A 19,660-nucleotide genomic window follows, 5' to 3' on the forward strand; every position below is an offset into this window, starting at 1 on the left:
GAGATGGAGGCGGGAGGGTCATGAGTTTGATGCCAGTGTGAGCTGTATAGCTGGATTCTTTCTCTAATACAGTATAATTCATAAGTATTTTGCCACAGTTTTGGACTGAAAAATTGAGCATGTAGATATAGTAATGCATAGAAACATATGCATAAAAGTAATGTGCAACCTACAAACGTTATCAACCCTGTCATCACTTTTGCTGGAGCCTCATCTCTCTTGTAACACTTCTCATCTTTGTATGCAGTTTTCTCTAATTTAGGTTCTTGTTTTCATTTCACATTATCAGTGATTTTTATTGATGATTCTGGATAAATGGTTAGCTTCCTTGTTTGTGTTTTCAGTTCTGTACAAGATTGCTAGGATTTTGAGAAAAAAATAAATGGATTCAACAGTGTTTGAAAAACCAAAGCATAGTAACGGTCATGAGTTACAGATGCCATGTGAATAACCTAAATCAGAAGCATAAATAAATGTAGACAAGGTATGAAGAAGTTTGAGAACTTTGGGCCACTCAGTCTTTGAGAACCAAACTGTGTCAAGTTGCTGGATAACAGATGCATCTTGTTCGTGCTCCTGGAGCACTGGGAGCTGGGGTGGAAAAGACAGCTCTGGTGAAGGCTGCCATTCAGGCCCAGGGAAAGGAGGGGGCAGCATGCAATAAAAGGGCAGACATGGTATGATAAGAAAAGTAATTTAAAAGTAACAAAGAGCAAAGCTATATTAAGGTTCAAGTTGGAAGTTATATTTTGAATTTAAATGCGTTTTGGAGCCATTGTATTGCTTCAAGAAAGTGAGCTGGGTAACCGAGGCAGGTGACTCTTAGGTGGTAATATGATGTAAGAGTTTTAATCCTTTTTTTAATTTTAAATAATTTTATTTGTTTATTTGCAAGCAGAGAGAGAGAGAGACAGACAGACAGAGAGAATAGGCATGCCATGGCCTCCAGCCTCTGCAAGTGAACTCAGATACATGGCCTCTTTGTGCATCTGGCTTTACATGGGTACTGAAGACTCAAACCCAGGTTGTTAGGCTTTGCAGGCAAGTGCCTTAACTGCTAAGTCATCTTTCTAGCCCCATTTTTAAGTTGTTAAGGTGGGCATGTGAATGCATTAGTTTATGATACATCATGAAAAATTACATGAACATAACTTGTTGGAAGTGTATGAAAATTCACTTTACATTATGCTAGTATGCAATTATGTACTCGTGACCTCAGGGATTATGACATTCATTAAAATTTGTTGTCCTCTTCTAGCCATCTTCTAAATGAGGGTGTTTGTAGACTTTTGATAAATAATAATATTTGCTAGGTTTTTTTTAAGACAAATACTTTTTAAAATGAGTTTTCAGTAAGCCCAGGACAAAGGGCATGGTGACAAGATTGCTTCCTGAAAAAAATGTCAGACCAGAACTTGTGCATTGAGAAGGCGTCACAACTTTCTCTGGACTAAAGTCCTTTTGTTGCTTGTTCCTGTTCACTACAGCCTTCCTAAGAAACTTAACTTGTGACGCAGGAATTTCATCTGGGTTTGCCATGTGATTTTCCGATTATTTCAGAAAGCAAGCAAAATAATTGCAATTTGCATACTGACTATTAGGCAGGAATACTAACAAATTTAGTTTATAATGCTCTTAAGTTCTACATTTAATTTTTCTCTGTCATAAAACCTACTTAGAATTGTCAATACAATTAAGAATTCATGTTTATTTTGAACATACCAGAGGTCACAAGGTATATACTTTGCTAATATGCTATGTAATATACTGTTGTCTGTTTTACTCTCAAAAGCACCTTCAGAGCTTAGGCTTTGTGTCCAACTTTCTTACAGAGTTCAATACTGCACAACTAGAAGTCTCTAATCCTCACTGCTTTCCAGCTACATGTCACTGAATATCACAGGACATAACAAAAATTGTCAGCAATGTCTATGAGTGTTTGACAGGCTACCATAGTTGTTTGCACACATTATTAACTGTGTACAGAAGCTAGACTGGGAGGTAGATACCCATAGTCATGTTCTCTTACTAAAAATTTACATAGGTCTTACATGGGCAGCCCTGTGCCATGAAATTTTGTGATTTATCCTAAAATTGTCAAACATACAGATACCTTTTAAAGTAGCTGTTGAGAAATGATTTCATTCATTTTAACCTTGTCCCTTTGCTTCAATCTTGCCCCTCAGAACGCCCTCCTAACAGCAATGCAGTGTTAATAAAGTCCCATTGCTTCTCCATATTACTATGGTCATATTTGCAACTGTTCCATCACTGTATTGCTACAAGGAGCCTGAAGACAAATGTCTAATTTTTAAATGGCTGTGAATGCTTAGCCTAAATCTATTACTTTCCTCATATCTTTGTATATATTCTCCCCTTTTTGCAACCAAATATGATTGACATATCACAAGTTTAAATGTCAGTCATGCCATTTGGCACCCAGAAGAATAGCATTCCTAGTTGGGGTGAAGAATCCTCATAAATAGCAATGCATGAAGGTACAAGAGGAATGGGGGCTTTATGCAAAGTTTTCTGTGATCACCATCAAGCAGTCTTGAGCAGGTCTCTCCTACAGAAAAGACCTTTATACTTTAGTAAGGATAAGTATGAAGGGAAAACTGGTTGAAGTGAATAGAACAAGCTCTTATTGAAATTCATATGTGCAGATCAACTTGAATTCTGGCATTCATGTCTAAAACACTAATGATGTCCCTCGTGTATCTACACTGAAATGAACAAACAAGAGACAAAAAGCACCTGGAAAAGGCATCTTTGCAAAGCATGATATGAGTAACAATCACTTAGCCCATTTTTTTTTTTTTTTGCAATTGAAAGAACTTGCTGGTTGTGCTAATGTCTTTAATATAGACCAGATCCCAAGAGTCAGACAGAAACACTAAGAATCCTATGTTAGTTCTGTGCTTGACTTCCTAGTGCCTATGCAACTAGCTACAAGGGTACACCAGCATGCCAGACGGTCACTTCTCAGAATCCATCTGGATACATCTGCTGTGAAATAAATAGCTCCAGACTTATTTTTTCCTTAGAACCTTAACTCAGACTCCTGACACATGTTCACATCTTGCTAGCCTATGGCATTTCAACGTAATTAAATTTCTATCACACATCCCAGTAATGGTTTCAACAGACTTCATTTTATAGTGTTGCACCATGAGAGATGGTACGCCCTGAAATTTCCAGTCATCCTTGAAAGAGCCAAAGAGACTGTATTGTGATCACTGCTGGATGCTCACAAACAGGCAGATGCTTGTTGGCAGTTGATGTACCCCATTTGTGCATGCCTGGTTAGAGCTAATAAAAACTGCCCTAAGTAGGAATATAAAATAAAGTATCTTTTCCATATGAACATCTTCACACACCATGAAAATATCTGAATTTTAAAAAGCACTGAAGAAGGTTACTTCTCAGCAAGAACGGGAAGGTGTGAGGGCCAGATGTTCAGCTTGCTTTCTAAGCCACACATATTTCTTTTTCTACGCATGATATTTTAATGAGTTGGAAAGAGAACAGTTTCTATTCAGTTGATTTACAGAGTTATTTTGAGGATGTAGCTGGTTTGAGTACCTTAGTTGAAATACTATGTGACTCAGGCAGCAGTAATCAGTGGATATAGATGTAGAAGAGAGCGTGAAGACGTGAGCTGTAGGGCCTATGACTTTGCACTTCAAGTTCTGTTCATGTCGATGTGATTTAGTTTTTTCTGCAATAAATGTGAATAATGCCATCTTTTCAGCGTGATGATTCTGTCTTGCAAATCTGTAATAAATTACATATGCTACATGTTATTTTTCCTACCCATTTAGAATTTCATCTTTGGGTCTTATTGTTTAAATATTTTTATTGATTTATTACAAACAGGGAGGCGGGAGAGAGAATGAGAATGGGTGTACTAGGGTCTCCAGCCACTGCAAATGAACTCCAGATGCATGCACCACTTTGTGCAACTGGCTTTATGTGGGTAGGAGAGAATTGAATTCAGGTCATTCGGCTTTGCAGGCAAGAGCCTTCACTGCTAAGCCATCTCTCCAGTCCTGTGTCTTATTTTTGAATGGCATATTTGATGCATGAAATGCTTCATTTTGGGGGGCAGAAAGCTACATTAGTGTGTTTTCTGTTTCAGTGTTTGTGTAGCAAGAGATTCTTTTAAAGCCACCAACATTATTAAACACATTTTTGCATGTGTGTGTGCATGCATACAGTATATGCATTATGTGGTGTAAGTATATGTGTGCACAGATGCCCACAGCATAGGTGTGTGCAAGCAGAAGCCAGAAGAAAGCATCCTGTGTCCTTCCCTTATTGGTCATCCACATGTTTTCAGGAGATGAGGCCTCTCTCTCCCTCCCCCTCCCTCCCTCCCTCCCTTCCTCCTCCTTCTTCTTCATCTTCTTCTTCCTCCCTCCCTCCCTCCCTCCCTCCCTCCCTCCCTCCCTCCCTCCCTCCCTCCCTCCCTCTCTCTCTCTCTCTCTCTCTCTCTCTCTCTCTCTCTCCCCAGCTCTTCTGTCCATCAGTGAGCTCCAGTGATTCTTTAGTCTTGCCTTACCCCACACTCAGACTGGCATTACAGGTGTGGATAGCTTTTTATGTGGATTCTAGAAATTTGAACCTGAGTCGAACTTTCTGTTCTCCAGCCTGAGAAGCCGTTATGCTCACGTGGCAAGCACTCTTAACCACTGAGCCATCTTTTTAGCTTCTAAGGACTGATTTTGAGCAGGACATTTTTGTCCTTCAAGAGAGGGCGGACTCTGGAATAATGCATAGAACTCACAGCCTTAAGGTAATGTGCATATAAAGAAGGAAGATGTATCTATCCTTGAAGTGGGAGAAATAATGCATGCATAAGTGAATTAAGAAAAAGTTATGCATAAGCTAATTAAGAAAATTTTTACAAAAGAAGCAAAAATGTTACGACAGTACATAGATACAGAAATATAATTGGCATTATATATTGTATTGCTGTGGTGGTTTGAATATAAATGTCCCCCACAGCCTCAAGTGTCTGTGATTAAGCTTCCTATTTAGTCTGAACTGGTAAAGCCTTTGAGAGGTGGGGTCTTGCTGGAGGAGGTGAATTGCTGCTGGAGGGAGACCTTGGAGTTGATTAGTCCAGCCCACTGTGCATTCACTTAGAGCCAGCTTGTCCTTTATCCCCTCTTTGCCCTCTATCCTCAGCTCTCTCTCTTGAAGGTATGTGAAGGTGTAAGCCAGTTGTACGCTTTTCTCTGTCCTAATGAAACTTTCTTTCGAAACTATAAGCTTGACATAAATTCTTTACTCCTACAAGCTGTTTTGGGTTGGATTTCTGTCCCTGCTAGAAGAAGATAGCTGCTATACTTGCCAACTCTCATTCCTTGTTCTCCTGCCATGAAGAAATGGACATTTGGAGACTGTGCCTACAGAAGCTCATGCTCTGTCATGGGGATGTTACCCTATTTGGCTAGGCTTTTCCTGGCAAGAGGCTAACCCTAAACAAAGTGGTCCTCCAAAGTGGTCCCAAGGCCAGTAATCTCAGCACACCTTGCAAACGTGTTAGAAATACAAGTTATGGATGCTGGAGCACTACTGAGTCACAATGTACAAATTGGGGATTGTAGAGCAGCCTGCTTTAACCAGTCCTAATGATCCGGCTACAGGGGCAAGCCTGAGAATCACTGACCACATTCTCCCAATGTACACAGTGAACTCTTGTGTTCCCTGAACTTTGGAATGGAGCTAATGAAATGTCATCCTTAGAGGAAATGAAAACAAAACAAAACAAAACAAAGCAAAAGTCTCTGAAAGCATGCATTCCCTGCAGTCTGCTAAGGAATGTATTGCTCCCAAACGTCTCCGTCAGTTGCTCAGCCTCATTTGTTCCTTTGCTTGACAGTTTTGACCATGGCCTATTTGAAAACTTCATCTTGCCCTACTTGAAAGAAGGAAAACACCTCTGCTTTACTGCTGGAATTTCCCCAATCATCTGGATGAGTAGTTCCTTCTCTACTTCCTTAAAGGCTGTCCTTTTTCCTCTAAAGTGAAAAGGCTTTGGCCCACCTCCTGCTGGCCCAGTCTAGGCTCTGCCTTCCTCTAGCACTTCCTGCTCTTAAATCTCCCTACTCTACACCCATTTTCTTGCCTTGTGTGAAACAGGGACATAGTCTTTCTCTTTCTTTGACCTTTCATGAATTCCTTCCTACCTTCCTTTAGCCATATACATTCCCTAAGATTCCCCAAGGTCAGTTACTTTGTGAGCTCTAAAAAGAAAGCAGAGTTAGTCAGTCTCTCTCTATATATATTTTTTTCTGTATGTGTGTGTCCACTTTCCCTCCTTTCTATTCCACTGCCTTTGTTTTGTTTCCCACCCCAATTGCTTTTCATTATAATGAGCACACCTTTAAACTTAAAAGCGATTTGTGTTTCATGTAGATGTAGATGAAAAGGAGTACTTATGAGAGATCTAGCATAGTACTTGAGCCGAAGAACAATGTGAGATAGCTTTCCTCCTGGAAGAGTGGCACTGTCAGCTGTGAGGAGTGCTTTCTTTTTGCTTTGAGACCGGCACCCTCCACAGCGGGTGATAGCTGGCTCTGTGCGTGGATGGAATAACCCAGTCTGCATCACCACTTTCAGCACTGAGTGAAGGTACTCCACTTGTATTAATAGCAACTCTACTTCCTTTTATGAGAATTTAAGGGAAAAAAAAAAACAGTAAAAATGAGGGAAAATGTAAAATCACAGAGAAATGATAGGAAGAATTACATGCAAATAATGTGAATAACCCACAAATAGGAATGCTAACTACAAAATTTTATTGTGTAACAAGCTTTGTATCAGGAAAAATGCAGTATGAGAAACTGATATGTGGTCAATCCAACCTTCCATTAGCCTTGGACCAGAGACCCATGTAGAATACCTTCTTCATCTAGTTTTCTTTACCTAGATAATATTGTTTTCCTGAGAAAAAGAAGAAGAAAGAAAGCAAAACTGATGTGGCTATTCCCTAGGCTACATGACCAGGTCTTTCCAAAATAGCTATCTCTGCACATTAAGTAAATAGCAAACATTTCTATAGATGACTCTATAACAAATTGCGCATCTATGCATGCATACAGACATATGTGTGAATTACACTGTGTGGAAGAAGAGCCCAGAATGTTTTCTAAACTGTGACTGCTTCATCTCTGAAGTGATGAGCCTGTGTGACTACCTGCAGCTGCTAAGTAAGCCCATCCCAAGGGGAGCTTTGAAGTTCATCCCCAGCAGACAGCCAAGAAACTGGAAAGCTTCCACATGCCAGCTGTCAGTAGTCCTGGTGACGGCTGGCTTGTATGGATCTGGCTAGAGCTGTGACTAGAGCCTGAAGTTTCAAAACAAGCAAGAGAAAAATAAAAACAAACCAGGCAACAGAACACAGGTGCCAGTTGCTCCACTTCCCTACCTCACAAAAGTCTGCACGTCTTACTCTGAGGGAGACAAAAAATATTAGAACTCTAGTTCAGATTCTCTAAGAAGCTCACCTGCCTTTCCCATGGTAGTCTGAAGATAGACCATGAGTGAGCATCAGAGGAGGGGAGGAGGGCAAGAAAAGAAATGGTGATTTTGAGAGCCTCGCTCTAAGATACTCTTGTGAAGCCTACATAATGTGTTTTCATATTTAGCTGTTTATTTTTCCTTTAAAAGAGCAGTTCTTCAGTTTTATATTCTGCACATGTGATATGGTGGCTTAAGACAGTTTTCCAGGCCCTTTTGATTGCAAGCCTGCCTCCTTTCTTCTACATTTAGCCTCATTTGATTCAGGTAGAGGAGCTGTATAGGGAGCAGGTGGTTGAGCACACTGAGGATCAAAGAGCCCAAAGGTGCAAGCACCTCAAGAACTGCTGCAGCTCTTTGATATCTGGCTCTGATGTCTCCCCACCTCACAGATCAAGCAGCCTCCCTCAAGCCAGGAGTTGGTTAATTGCTGTTTATTCTAGTGGTTTATTTACAGGTAGATTGATTGATGATGGGTGACATCCAGCCATAGTAGGGTCCGCCCCTTATTTCCTGAGATACTTCTCACTCCGCCTACCCCAGGCTGATCACTCATGCCCAGCCCATGCTTTCTTGCAGTTCTTGTTTCATCACTGATCCAAAGAACTACATGCCAACTTCAGTGATTATTTTACCAGAGGGCATGTGTTCTCTGCATGTGCATCTCACTAATGCACAAACCCAATGGCACTTTCTCCTCACTTTACCTGATATGTCTGCTACATCTTGGTAGCATAAGCAGACTGCTTATCACACACCAGGCTGTGATAGCTTCCTTTGTACCCATTGTCATTTTGAAAGATGTCTTACTCTTTTGACTTATGCTTATAGTAATTACACACTTTGATGTTTTTGTTTTCCTTAGCTCATAAAGTATTGTCTCATCTCCCAGTTCACTGAGAACACAAATCATTTTCTATTTCCTTTGGACTTAACCTGCTCATGGCTCTGTTGAATCCAGAGTAGGTGTTCCACAACAATCTAAGTGATACAGTAATTAATTAAGTAATTATTAGCTCATACAGGCTGAATATACTTGCAAGCAGACACAGTTGAATTTCAGACACTTGAATTTTGGAATACTTGCCTGTACAAGATGAAATAGAAAGAAGTTCTAAGTGTGAGCAGGAAATAAATTCATGTTTCCTGTATACCTTATGCATGTGGTTTAAACATAATTTTATGCATTTTGGTGCCCCAAGATTTTGACTACAACCAGTCACATAAGGTCAGCTGTGGGACTTTACAGTTGTATAAAATTAACATTTTAGAGCACTTTGGATTTAAGATTTTTCAGATTAAGATTGCTCAACCTGTCGAGTACATTGAAATAATCCCTTTCAAATAATAATTAAAGCTGTTGGTCAGCATGTTTTGTACATTTGGTGCTTAGGTGTGTCTTACCAAATATAAATATAGTTTCAGGATGACCAGAAGCCCTCTGGTTACTAGGTATTTGACACATAGAGACACGAGAGCACCACTCCATGATAGTACTGAGTGGCCAGTCTCTTAGTTTATCCAGAAATAATGTATTTACTACAGGACTTTTGACTTTAAAATCAGGACAGCCCTGGGCAAACCTGGACACTTAGTCCTCAGAGATCTTATCTGGAGAGTCATGATCTCCTCAATTGAAGATACTGGCTTGACTTCATATTAAATGTTCAGTTATGGATAGATATCACTTATTTGAACTATCTCACAGTCATGGACAAATTTTGAAATTTCTTGCCAGATTCCATATATGAAGCTTTGTCATGGGATGCCTACCCTGCTTTACACTGGGGGCTATATGACATCTTGTGCCTCTGACAGCTGGGAGCAAGCAGAAAGTCTCTTCCTCACTTTAGGTAGCTCAAAACCTTACAAAGAAATCCTCTTTAAAAAAAAAAATGCAATCAACGCCTTGATAATGGAGAAGGTGCTTTGCTAATAGTCTTCTTAGTGCCCTGATATGTCCATTCAGTATAATATTAACAAGAAAAAGGACTTAAAATAGCTGGCTTCAAAAGGATTGTCCACTAAAAAAAGAACCAAAATTCCCTGTTTATACCTTCTTGTGCTCAGAAACATTTCTTTTCTTCCTACTGAGTGTTCTAGCTTTTCTTTACAATTCAGCTGCTGCTGAAATTAGCTGTATCTTCTTTCACATTGGGCAATTACCTACCAGTATGGCTAGCTATAATTAGCTTCTCTCAGCATTTCTGGTCTCATTAGAAAATGGAAATATACCTGCCTGATAGCATTAGCTATTTTCCTGTGTTCCCTGAAAGTAGGTCTTTAGATAGCTTTGACTTAAAACTCACTATGCTTCTGGCACAAGACACAACCATTTTCCTGAGCTTAGCCTATTTCTGACGTCACAGTTGCTATCTTACATATGTTAAAACATAAATGAGCACATAGCCCAAAGGAACACATATAACATGATATGATATAAGTGTCCTGCCCCTTGTCAAAAGCCTCTTATTAAAACAGTACCTGTCCTTTGTCACTCTACTAAGTAATTAATTTGCTTTCTGAAATAGGTATATTTAACTTTGCTTCAAGATCTTTAAGGATTCTATATACATGCTGTATTATAACCTTCATTATCTTTCTAATATTTGATTTTTGAATCTTAATTAATGTGAAGTTGGAAGTAGGTATTGGTTCGCCCCTTTCATAGAAACGAAAAGTTCTTAGAGTCGTTGGGATTCCTGTTCCCATGTTAATAGTGCTCTGAATTCACAGAATTGTTTGTTTTACATAGTGCATGCAGAGAGGGTGGGTTCAACTTGACCATTATAAAATTATTTGGGGGATGATGTTTTGCTCTGAGCTTGGTATCAGAAATGTGCATAAATAAGTCTTCTTTAGTTATAAAGATGACCCTTTCACAACCATTTCTTTGCATATATTTTCCATCGTTGTACATGTGTAAATTATGAAAATTGATTCAATGGACTGGAGAGATGGCTTAGCGGGGAAGGCGCTTGCCTGCAAAGCCAAGGGACCCAGGTTCAATTCCCCAGGACCCACGTAAGTCAGAAACAGAAGATGGTGCATACTTCTGGAGTTTGAAGCTGATGAAGATTCTGGAACACCTGTGTTCTCTCTCTCTCTCAAATAAATAAAATAAATTTTTAAAAATTTTAAAAAGAAAGAAAATTGACTCAATACCTGAACAAATTTTAAGTATTAACTGATAACTTCACAGAAATTGGGTGGGGGAAGCAAAAGTTCCATACAGTTTTCTATTATCCACATGATGCCATTGGTGAATTAAGTATTTTTTTTATCTGTTCCATTCATGCATTTCCCAAGTATCTGTCAGTCCTCCTGTAAAGTAGGCATGCTTCAGCCAGGGAGAGAAATGGGGCTGTGAGCCTGCAGCCCATGGTGGTGACAGATGAGCAAGTCAAAATGAATCACCCAGTTACAAAAAGCAAAAGCAGAATTTCTGCACTTAAGTCATTTTAATTGTGTAAAATTTTAATATTACATAAAAAATTATTATTGCTTCTAGACTGTCATTTTCCCTACTGACGCCATATTTTGAAAGAGCTTATCTGCCCAACACATTCATTGTATAATTATTTTCTCGTTAGTACTTACCAACCAAACCAAGGTACATGGAGTTGGTATATTTGCAGTCCATAAAATAAATGAATAAAAACATTAATGTGTTTTTCTTCAGCTGTGTATTATAATATGGATAGATACACAAGTTAGAAAAAAAAAGAAAATCCCCATAACTGACTCAGTGACTTTCATTGATATAATCCTGTTTCTTCAGTGATAATATTGGCACAGTCTCACACCAGGTTGACCTGTAGATAGTGAGCCACTTTTTCTTTATATTGCTTTGAGAGTTTCATGAATAGAACTTGTCCCTGAAGAGTGGAAATTGAACGGGAAAAGAAAACAAATTTATGGCCTGCGTGAAGGTACAAGGTGCTTTTCCACTAAACCCAAGAGGTTTCTGACAAGTGTGGGTGCTGGTAGCACTAGATGACCTGTTTTGTTAGCTTTGCTCTAATGAGTGTTGGGCGGTAGTTCCTGGGGAGGAAGGTGGAGCAGAGAAGCAACGCGACAGTACTGCCGGACGCGGGCTCAGCGAGCATGCGCAGATGACCGAGCACTGCAGTGTCCTTCCAGAGCCCTGGCCTCCCTCCTCCCTCTGCCCCACCCTCCACAAACCACTCACCTCTTTCATGTTATTACTAAACTGAGATAAAATGATTTGTTGCACTGGATTAAAACTACTTTCCACTCTCCTGAACAAAAGTAGAAGGTCTAAAAATTACATCTTTGTTTCCCTAGATAAAGAAACTACTATACAATGTGAGAGAGAAAATTCTATATGTTGAGGTTAAATGATGAGGGAGGGCATGTGAATTATATGAACTTCCACAAAAAATCTCCATAATTCCATTTCCTTTAGTTCAACTTCATAGTGTTATTTCAAGAACAGTTTTTCTTGTTAACTAGCATGTAATAATTGTACATGATTATGGGGTATTTCAATAAATTCAGATAAGAGGTATGGGTCAAATCAGGGTGGTGGGCATTTTTATCTCCTTATTTCTTCCTTATGTTTGGAGAAGAAACTCCTATTTCCTAAAACACATCAAACATAAAAGCTTATTACAAGCTATATTCTGCACTGTGCGACCGAACACTAGAACTTTCTTTGTTCTCCTGTCAGATGCATTTACCTGTCTCCCAACCTCTTCCCCTCCCACCACCGCCCTTTACATAAGCTACCACCTGAAACAAAATAAATGGAATTGGTCATAGGTATTACCAGTTTTTATTTTATTTTATTATTTATTTATTTATTTATTTATTTGAGAGCGACAGACACAGAGCGGAAGACAGATAGAGGGAGAGAGAGAGAATGGGTGCGCCAGGGCTTCCAGCCTCTGCAAACGAACTCCAGATGCGTGCGCCCCCTTGTGCATCTGGCTAACGTGGGACCTGGGGAACTGAGCCTCGAACTGGGGTCCTTAGGCTTCACAGGCAAGCGCTTAACCGCTAAGCCATCTCTCCAGCCCGGTATTACCAGTTTTGATAAGATCATTTATTACATTTTTATTCCTTGCTGGAAAGGCTAAGATTTTCTACAGTGTACTTACATTAATTTTAAATGAAGAGAAATCATAAATAATAAGAGTTACAAAAGTACATGTATAAAAACCCCATGTATATCCTTGCCATAGCAAAGTAGGTTAATTTTTACATATATAGTATGATCTATCTCACTCAGTATCTTATGGTAAAATAATGAGTCCTTGCACTTGTATAGCCTTTGACACAGATTTTCTTACAGGGCACACATTATACCCAATTAACTGAGTAATAGCATACATCATAACCCAAAACAGAGAAATTTTCTTCATGAATTATGTGGTAATCAAGTATAAATTGAACTATGACAAAGTCCTATTGTGGTTTTTCTTTGTGTGTGTGTGTGTGTGTGTGTGTGTGTGTGTGTGTGTGATATGTACATGGATACACAAATGTGTGCAAGAACAGGTGCACTGTGTACAAGTTATATGGAGAGTTCAAGTGTCTTTTTCAACCATTCGCCACTTTATTTTTTTTTTTTTCTTTTTCGAGGTAGGGTCTCACTCTAGCCCAGGCTGACCTGGAATTCACTATGGAGTCTCAGGGTGGCCTCAAACTCATGGCAGTCCTCCTACCTCTGCCTCCGAGTGCTGGGATTAAAGGCGTGCGCCACCATGCCCGGCTCACTTTATTCTTGATAGAGTCTCTGAACCTGGAGTTCACAGATTGGGTAGACTAGCTAGCCAGTGAGGCCAAGGGATTGCCTATCTCTGCCTCCCCAGCCCTGGGATTACAGATGCATGCCACATGGCCCAGGATTTTACTGGGGATCCAAACACAAGTCCTTACCATACCCACTGAGCCATTGCACCAATCCCCCAATTTTTATTTTTCAGGTGATCAAATTTCTTTGAATTTCCATGTTCATAAAATTCTCATGAAACCTACAAAGAAACGTAGGACCCATTTCCCACTGTCAAGCAGTTTAAAGTATAGTTTGAGTGAAGGGACACATGGACACATTCTGAATTAGCAGCTCAAGAAATGGCACAGATTTAAAAGGCTTTGCCTGTCCCATAGAAAGCAATGGGATGGTAGGTAGATGGGTGGGTGGGTGGATGCACAAAATACCAGAAGGTCTTGGCTAGTTATAGGAATACATAGAAGAAAAGTTAATTGGTCAGCTTTGGTGGAAATTCAGTTACTCTGTTAGTTGACTTTCCTATTGATCAGTGATTATTTCAGGATGTGCAAACAAGACTTACAAGATAGACTAGGCATTCAGAAACTTAAAACTTAGATTGAGTCTTCTTTGAAGAAAGGAGGTATGAGGGAATTATAGACCAAGGACTCAGCCTGAGGAAAAGTAGCGAGGCTGGAAGATCAAATTCTGCCTGAGGACTGTAGCAGAGGAGCTTTACTATGAAGCAAAAGGCATAGTGAGGACACTGTTTTCAGTGTAGCCCAAGACAACATCACAGAACATCATGGATTTCAAATTCTCGGTACCTAATTGACAACATAACAAGCTATAGGATTTTTTGCATAAAGTAATTAATGCCTTAATAAAAATTATTTTTATGTTGACTATAAAGATAGGAGATGATGGGCTGGAGAGATGGCTTAGTGGCTAAGGCACTTGCCAGCGAATCCTAAGGGCCCAGGTTTGATTCCCCAGTACCCACATAAGCTAGATGCACATGGTGGTGCATGCACCTGGAGTTCCTTTTTTGCAATGGCTAGAGGTCCTTGAGTTCCCATTCTCTCTCTCTTTCTCCCTCTCTCCCTCTCTTTCTCTGTTAAATAAAAAATAAAAATAAAAGATATAAAAATAAGGAAAGAAATTAAATGAAATGATGATTTACTACAAAATGGAGACTTTAAGTGTTCAACAAGGATTCTAAGCTGTTTATTTTCACATATGTATGTGTGGCATGCATGCTTGTATATCTGTTTGCATGCATGTAGAGTCCAGAGGACAACATTAGTATATTTTCTATTGTTTTTCACCTTATTTATTGATCAAGGGTTTCTCACTAAACCCAAAGCTCACGGATTTGGCTAGTCCAGTTAGCCAGCTTGCCTGTCTCTGTCTCTCAAGTACTGGGGGTACTGGGATTACAGATGTGCACCACCAAGCCCAGCATTTACCTGGCTGCTAAAGTCAAGTGCTCATGCTTGCACAGGCAAGAACTTTATCCAACAAGCCGTCATCTCCCAGCCCCCCAAAATATTTTTAGAAAGGCCTGCACATCTAGGTTTTGCGACATCATCATTATAATATTCCTGTACTTAATTGTCATTTCTGAGACAGCTGATATCAAATTCACCTTTAGATCAGTAGTTCTTCTAGTTAAGAACTAATGGATTTGATGACAAGAAGCTGGCATAAAAATCTAAAAACCTCCAAATATTATATGCATATAGTTTAATGAATTTTTATGTGCCAGAAGAAAGATAATTTATGTCTTTGAGAGTATTTAGCCTAATTATTAGAGATGTCAAAGATAGGATATTTCGTGCGTGTGAGTTCCACTTGCACTGTGAGAAATTTTCCACATTATCATTTTTCTTTAAACTAGTATTTTATCTCAAAATTAAGGGATGTCATCATTTTTAAATAGGAGTGGTTAAAAGTCGGGTCCTGGAGCAAAGCACTGTGGGTTGGAATCAAGCTCAATCACTGACTTAATGATCAATTTGGCCACTTTTCTCTCTGTCTTCCATTTCTTCTTCCATGAGTGATGACAGTAGTCACACTAATATCTTCAGATTGTTGGGAGGGAAGAAGGGAGGATTCAGTGTCAAATGTAGGCTTGAATCCAGCATGCAATAGTAATTCATAAATGACTGTGCATTCCTAGAAAGAATACGGAATCAGTGAAAATGCACATTGTTTTGACTTTTTTATTGTGATTGTTTGTGTTTGCTGTTCAACTGCTTTCTGGAAAGATAGCTAGGATCCTCTGGGATATGTCTGGAATCTCTGAAAGGTTGAACTAGCCACAGAGAAGCTGACCAGTCTCTTATCTTCCACAGTGAGCCATCTCTATGGATTTGGACTGATGGATGCAGAGGCCATGGTGATGGAGGCAGAGAAGTGGACCACTGTACCCCAGCAGCATGTGTGTGTGGAAAGCACAGACCGACAAATCAAGTAATGCTCGCTGCCAGCAGACAGCCTGGCAATGCCCAAAACCAAGGCCAGCGCAAGTGTCCACTCTAACCCCTTTTGCACATAGAAGCGGAAAACATGTAGTTTCTTTCTAGTGTAATTATAAGATGTGATGGGGTATTAAATCCATACTAGTATAACCCACAATCTTCCTTCGAGGAAGATTCCAAAGCATCTAAGGAGCTCCTTACCAAAGTCCAAACCAGATTTTTCTATTGTCAGTAACCCTGTTTGATGGAGCAAGTACTTCAAAGACTGAACATAATGTTCCAGAAACTTATCTATATATCATGTAGTTCTCCCACGAGTGTTGTTTGCTCAGCCAGTGCAGCAGACTTGGGAGCTGCCTTCACAGCATTCACCTGACAGTTCTGTGAAGTCACTTTCAGGTACAAAATTCAGAAGGATCAACATCTAGTCCCAAGATCCTATTAGTGCTCTGGGCTTTCTTCTCAGAGACTCCTCTGTGTGAAAAATATTTATGCAAAAAAATGGAAAAATCTTTTCATCCCCATTCTACACTTTAATGGCATAGAATGAAAACTAAAACAGAGGAGGGCAAGTTAGCACTTTTTCAGCATTTATTACATACCAAGCCTAGTGCTCAAAACTCCCTGTGTGGTTTCCCCTTAAAAGTTTCTAAGAATTTGGGTGTTGTTCCTATTTGACAATTAGAAAATAAAGTCAGTGTGATTATGTATTCATTCATAAACTCGGCCACTATATTTCTTATACCTGCTAGATATTAAATAAAAAGGGTGAATAAGAACACTTTCCTCTTCATCTGGAACTTAGACTACAGAAAAAGTCAAGCAAGAATAAGTAAAATGTCAGCTGGGGGTGGTGGTGCACACCTTTAATCCCAGCACTCGGGAGGCTGAGATAGGTGAGTTCAAGGCCAGCCTGAGACTACATAGTAATTCCAGGTCATCCTTGGCTAGAGGGAGACCCTACCTTGAAAAACCAAAATAAATAAATAAATTTTAAACATAAAAGAAAGATCAAGTAAGTGACTGCAAATTAATTATAAGCTAACTGGTGGGGGAAAAAAAAGCTAAAGGTAAGAAAGAAACAGTAGGGAGCCCATTTTGCTATGATCAGTGACAGGCTCTAATGAAGTGACATTTAAGCTTTGACTTGGGGAAAAAAGAGTTAGCCAGAATCGAAGACAAAAATGAAGTACTCCAGGGAAAGTGATGTGGGCCTGAAGGTGGGAAGCACGGGTCACTACATGAGAGCTGGAATCCAGAGCTTCAGGGCCTATGGTTAGGAGACAGCAGCCTGGAAGAAAGAGGAAATGGCACCCATGGAAGCAAGGAGCTGGTAGCCCAATGATTTGATCCAAGGGTACGCTCATTCCCTGGCCTTCACCGTACTTCAACATAATGGTTCTCAATGTGAATTCTTGAGAACTGCCTACACATGAAAATTCTTGGGATCCCTTCCAGATCTCTACCATCAATGACTCAGCTATGTTTTAAGAAGGTAATTTCAATGCACTTCAAGTTAGCTACCCACTCCCAGCATACAGACCAAAGAAGAGTGGCTCCCTTTTTTTCCTCACCTTCACCTTTCCTATGATCTAACCTTGGATCTTTTAACTGACCAGTCATTTAGATGTTCATGCTGTTGCCCTTTATGGTGCTAAATTTACCTGGTATTTTCATTCCAAGCCTCTAAGCTCACTCACCTGAGTTGTGCCACAGTTTGCTCAAACCTGGTCTGTCTCTCTTGTGCAGGACTATCCGCCCCAACAGTGCAGTACGCTCCATCTACAAAGCCTCCGGATGCTCAGATAACCCCAACCACCATGTCAACTACCTGGAACACGTAGTTGTGCGCATTACCATCACCCACCCACGGAGGGGAGACCTGGCCATCTACCTGACCTCACCATCAGGAACCAGATCCCAGCTTTTGGCCAACAGGTACAGTAAGAGCCTCTGCCCAGCAAGGTGGGATCCACAGCCACACTGAGCTGTCCTTCAAGGTACAAAGGAGTAACATTTCCTCTAGAAGGCCAATGGAGGGTTGGAGAGATTGCTCAGTGGTTAAGGCATGTGCTCATAAAGACTAACAACCAAGGGTTCAATGTCCCAGCACCCACATAAAGCCAGATGTGCAAAGTGGAGAATCCATCTGAAGTTCTTTTGCAGTGGCTCGAGGCCCATTCTCTCTGTTTCTCTTCTCTCTATCTCTCTGTCTACTTGAAAAATAAACAAATATATCTAAAAAAGAGTCCAGCTGAGAAGTCCCTTCAGTGTTTTGATCTCTTTGCTCCTTCATAGAGAGCGAGAAGCTGCCTAGTAGCCAAAAGCATGGGAATGTTTGGAATACCTGGATAATGAAAACATACTACAGGATACTTATTTTTTCTTACTTAAAAAAATAGGGCTGGAGAGATTGCTCAGTGGTTAAGGTGTCTGCCTGCAAATAATGACAAAGGTTCAGTTTCCCAGTACCCACATAAAGCCAGATGCACAAAGTGACATATGCATCTAGAGTTCATTTGCAGCCACTAGAGGCCCTGGTGGACCCATTCTCTCCTCTCTCGCTCGCTCTCTCTCTCTCTCTCTCTCTCTCTCTCTCTCTCTCTCTCTCCCTCTCCCTCTCCCTCTGCCTCTCCCTCTCCCTCTCCCTCCCTCTCTCTCTCTCTCTGCCCCCCCTCTCTCCCTCTCTCTCCCCCTCTCCCTCTCTCTCTCCCTCTCCCCCCTCCCTCCCTCCCTCTCTCTCCTTGCAGATAAATAATGAAAAAAATAAATAGAGAGCTCTGAGATGCACTCCTATTACGATCTGCTGACATAGATTTACCAAAGAGCTGAATCACCTTTCCCAAGCAAGCACTTTCCAAAGTTAAAGGGAATTCTATTCATTAAAAGCAGCTATTGGACAAATATTTTCAGCAAAGAGCTAGGTAGAAAACACATTGCAGTTTATGGGTCATATCTCCATCCTGTTTACTTGGCTCTGCTGGTAGAGTAAAGAGGCCACGTAGAGAATGGACACAAGTAGGCATGACTGTTCCAGTAAAACTTTACTGTAGTTCCGCACTCTGCAGTTACTTTCTCGTTGCTGAGACCAAACATGCAACCAGAAGCAATTTGTAGGAGAAAAGCTTATAGTTTTGAGGGAAAGTTTTATCATGGCATGGAAAGCATGGCAGGAAGAGACATCGGGGAATTGCATTTTATCACGTGTGTTGGGAGGAAGCAGCAAGAGTGAGCTGGCTAGCCCTGGGAATAAATGCTGGTCTACATATGCTTCCAGCAAGGCCCACCCCAGTGACACTCCTCTTCCAACAAGGCTCCACCAGCTGGGGATTAAGTCTGAGGCTCTGGGGAATGCTTTCGATTCAAACTATCATGCCTATTTTTAAGGTTGGCCCTTCATTGCCCTGGAATCTTAGCCTCTTTCCTTCTTCCGCTAAAATAGTTTACCCACAAGTGTGTAATAAGTCAGGATCCTGCAGAAAGAATCAAGTCAGGAGGTTCTAGAACAGTTTTCTTTTACTTCATTGACTTTTTTTGGCATTTGGGTGTGAAGAGTGGGGGTTATTAGTAGGTAGATGCAGGCATGGTTCCCATCACATTTCTAAAGTGTGTACCACTGTAAGACCAAACACTTCATCATGGAGAACACTTAATGAGAGCAAAAACCTTAGCAGTGACATATTTAGTACAAATGAAAGTCCACCTTTTATGTAGACAAAGCCACTGTGTGTATACCCGGTGACATGGCATAGTGATCTTAGTTAGAACATAGACTAGTGGAGCTGAAAGGCCAGGTTTGATGCAAGTCTGAAGAACAAATGAGAGACTTAACTTTCCAGGCTTGGTTGATATTTTATGATCTTCAAACTCCATCTACAGTTTTCAAAAGTGAGAAAAAATAGCAAACTCC

General features: G+C 40.4%; 1 protein-coding gene across 3 annotated transcripts in view; it reads left to right on the forward strand.

Moving 5' to 3' along the window:
• Pcsk5 (proprotein convertase subtilisin/kexin type 5) overlaps positions 1–19,660 on the forward strand; it is a 496,681-nt gene that overhangs the window by 266,259 nt on the left and 210,762 nt on the right. For all 3 annotated transcript variants that reach the window (XM_045145561.1, XM_045145571.1, XM_045145581.1), the window contains exons 11-12: positions 15,625–15,742; positions 17,500–17,688. In XM_045145561.1, the coding sequence (XP_045001496.1) occupies positions 15,625–15,742; positions 17,500–17,688 (307 nt within the window). The remainder of the gene's footprint in view (positions 1–15,624; positions 15,743–17,499; positions 17,689–19,660) is intronic.

This window comes from Jaculus jaculus, chromosome 1, assembly GCF_020740685.1.
Source record: "Jaculus jaculus isolate mJacJac1 chromosome 1, mJacJac1.mat.Y.cur, whole genome shotgun sequence".
NCBI classification, from domain to species: Eukaryota; Metazoa; Chordata; class Mammalia; order Rodentia; family Dipodidae; genus Jaculus; species Jaculus jaculus.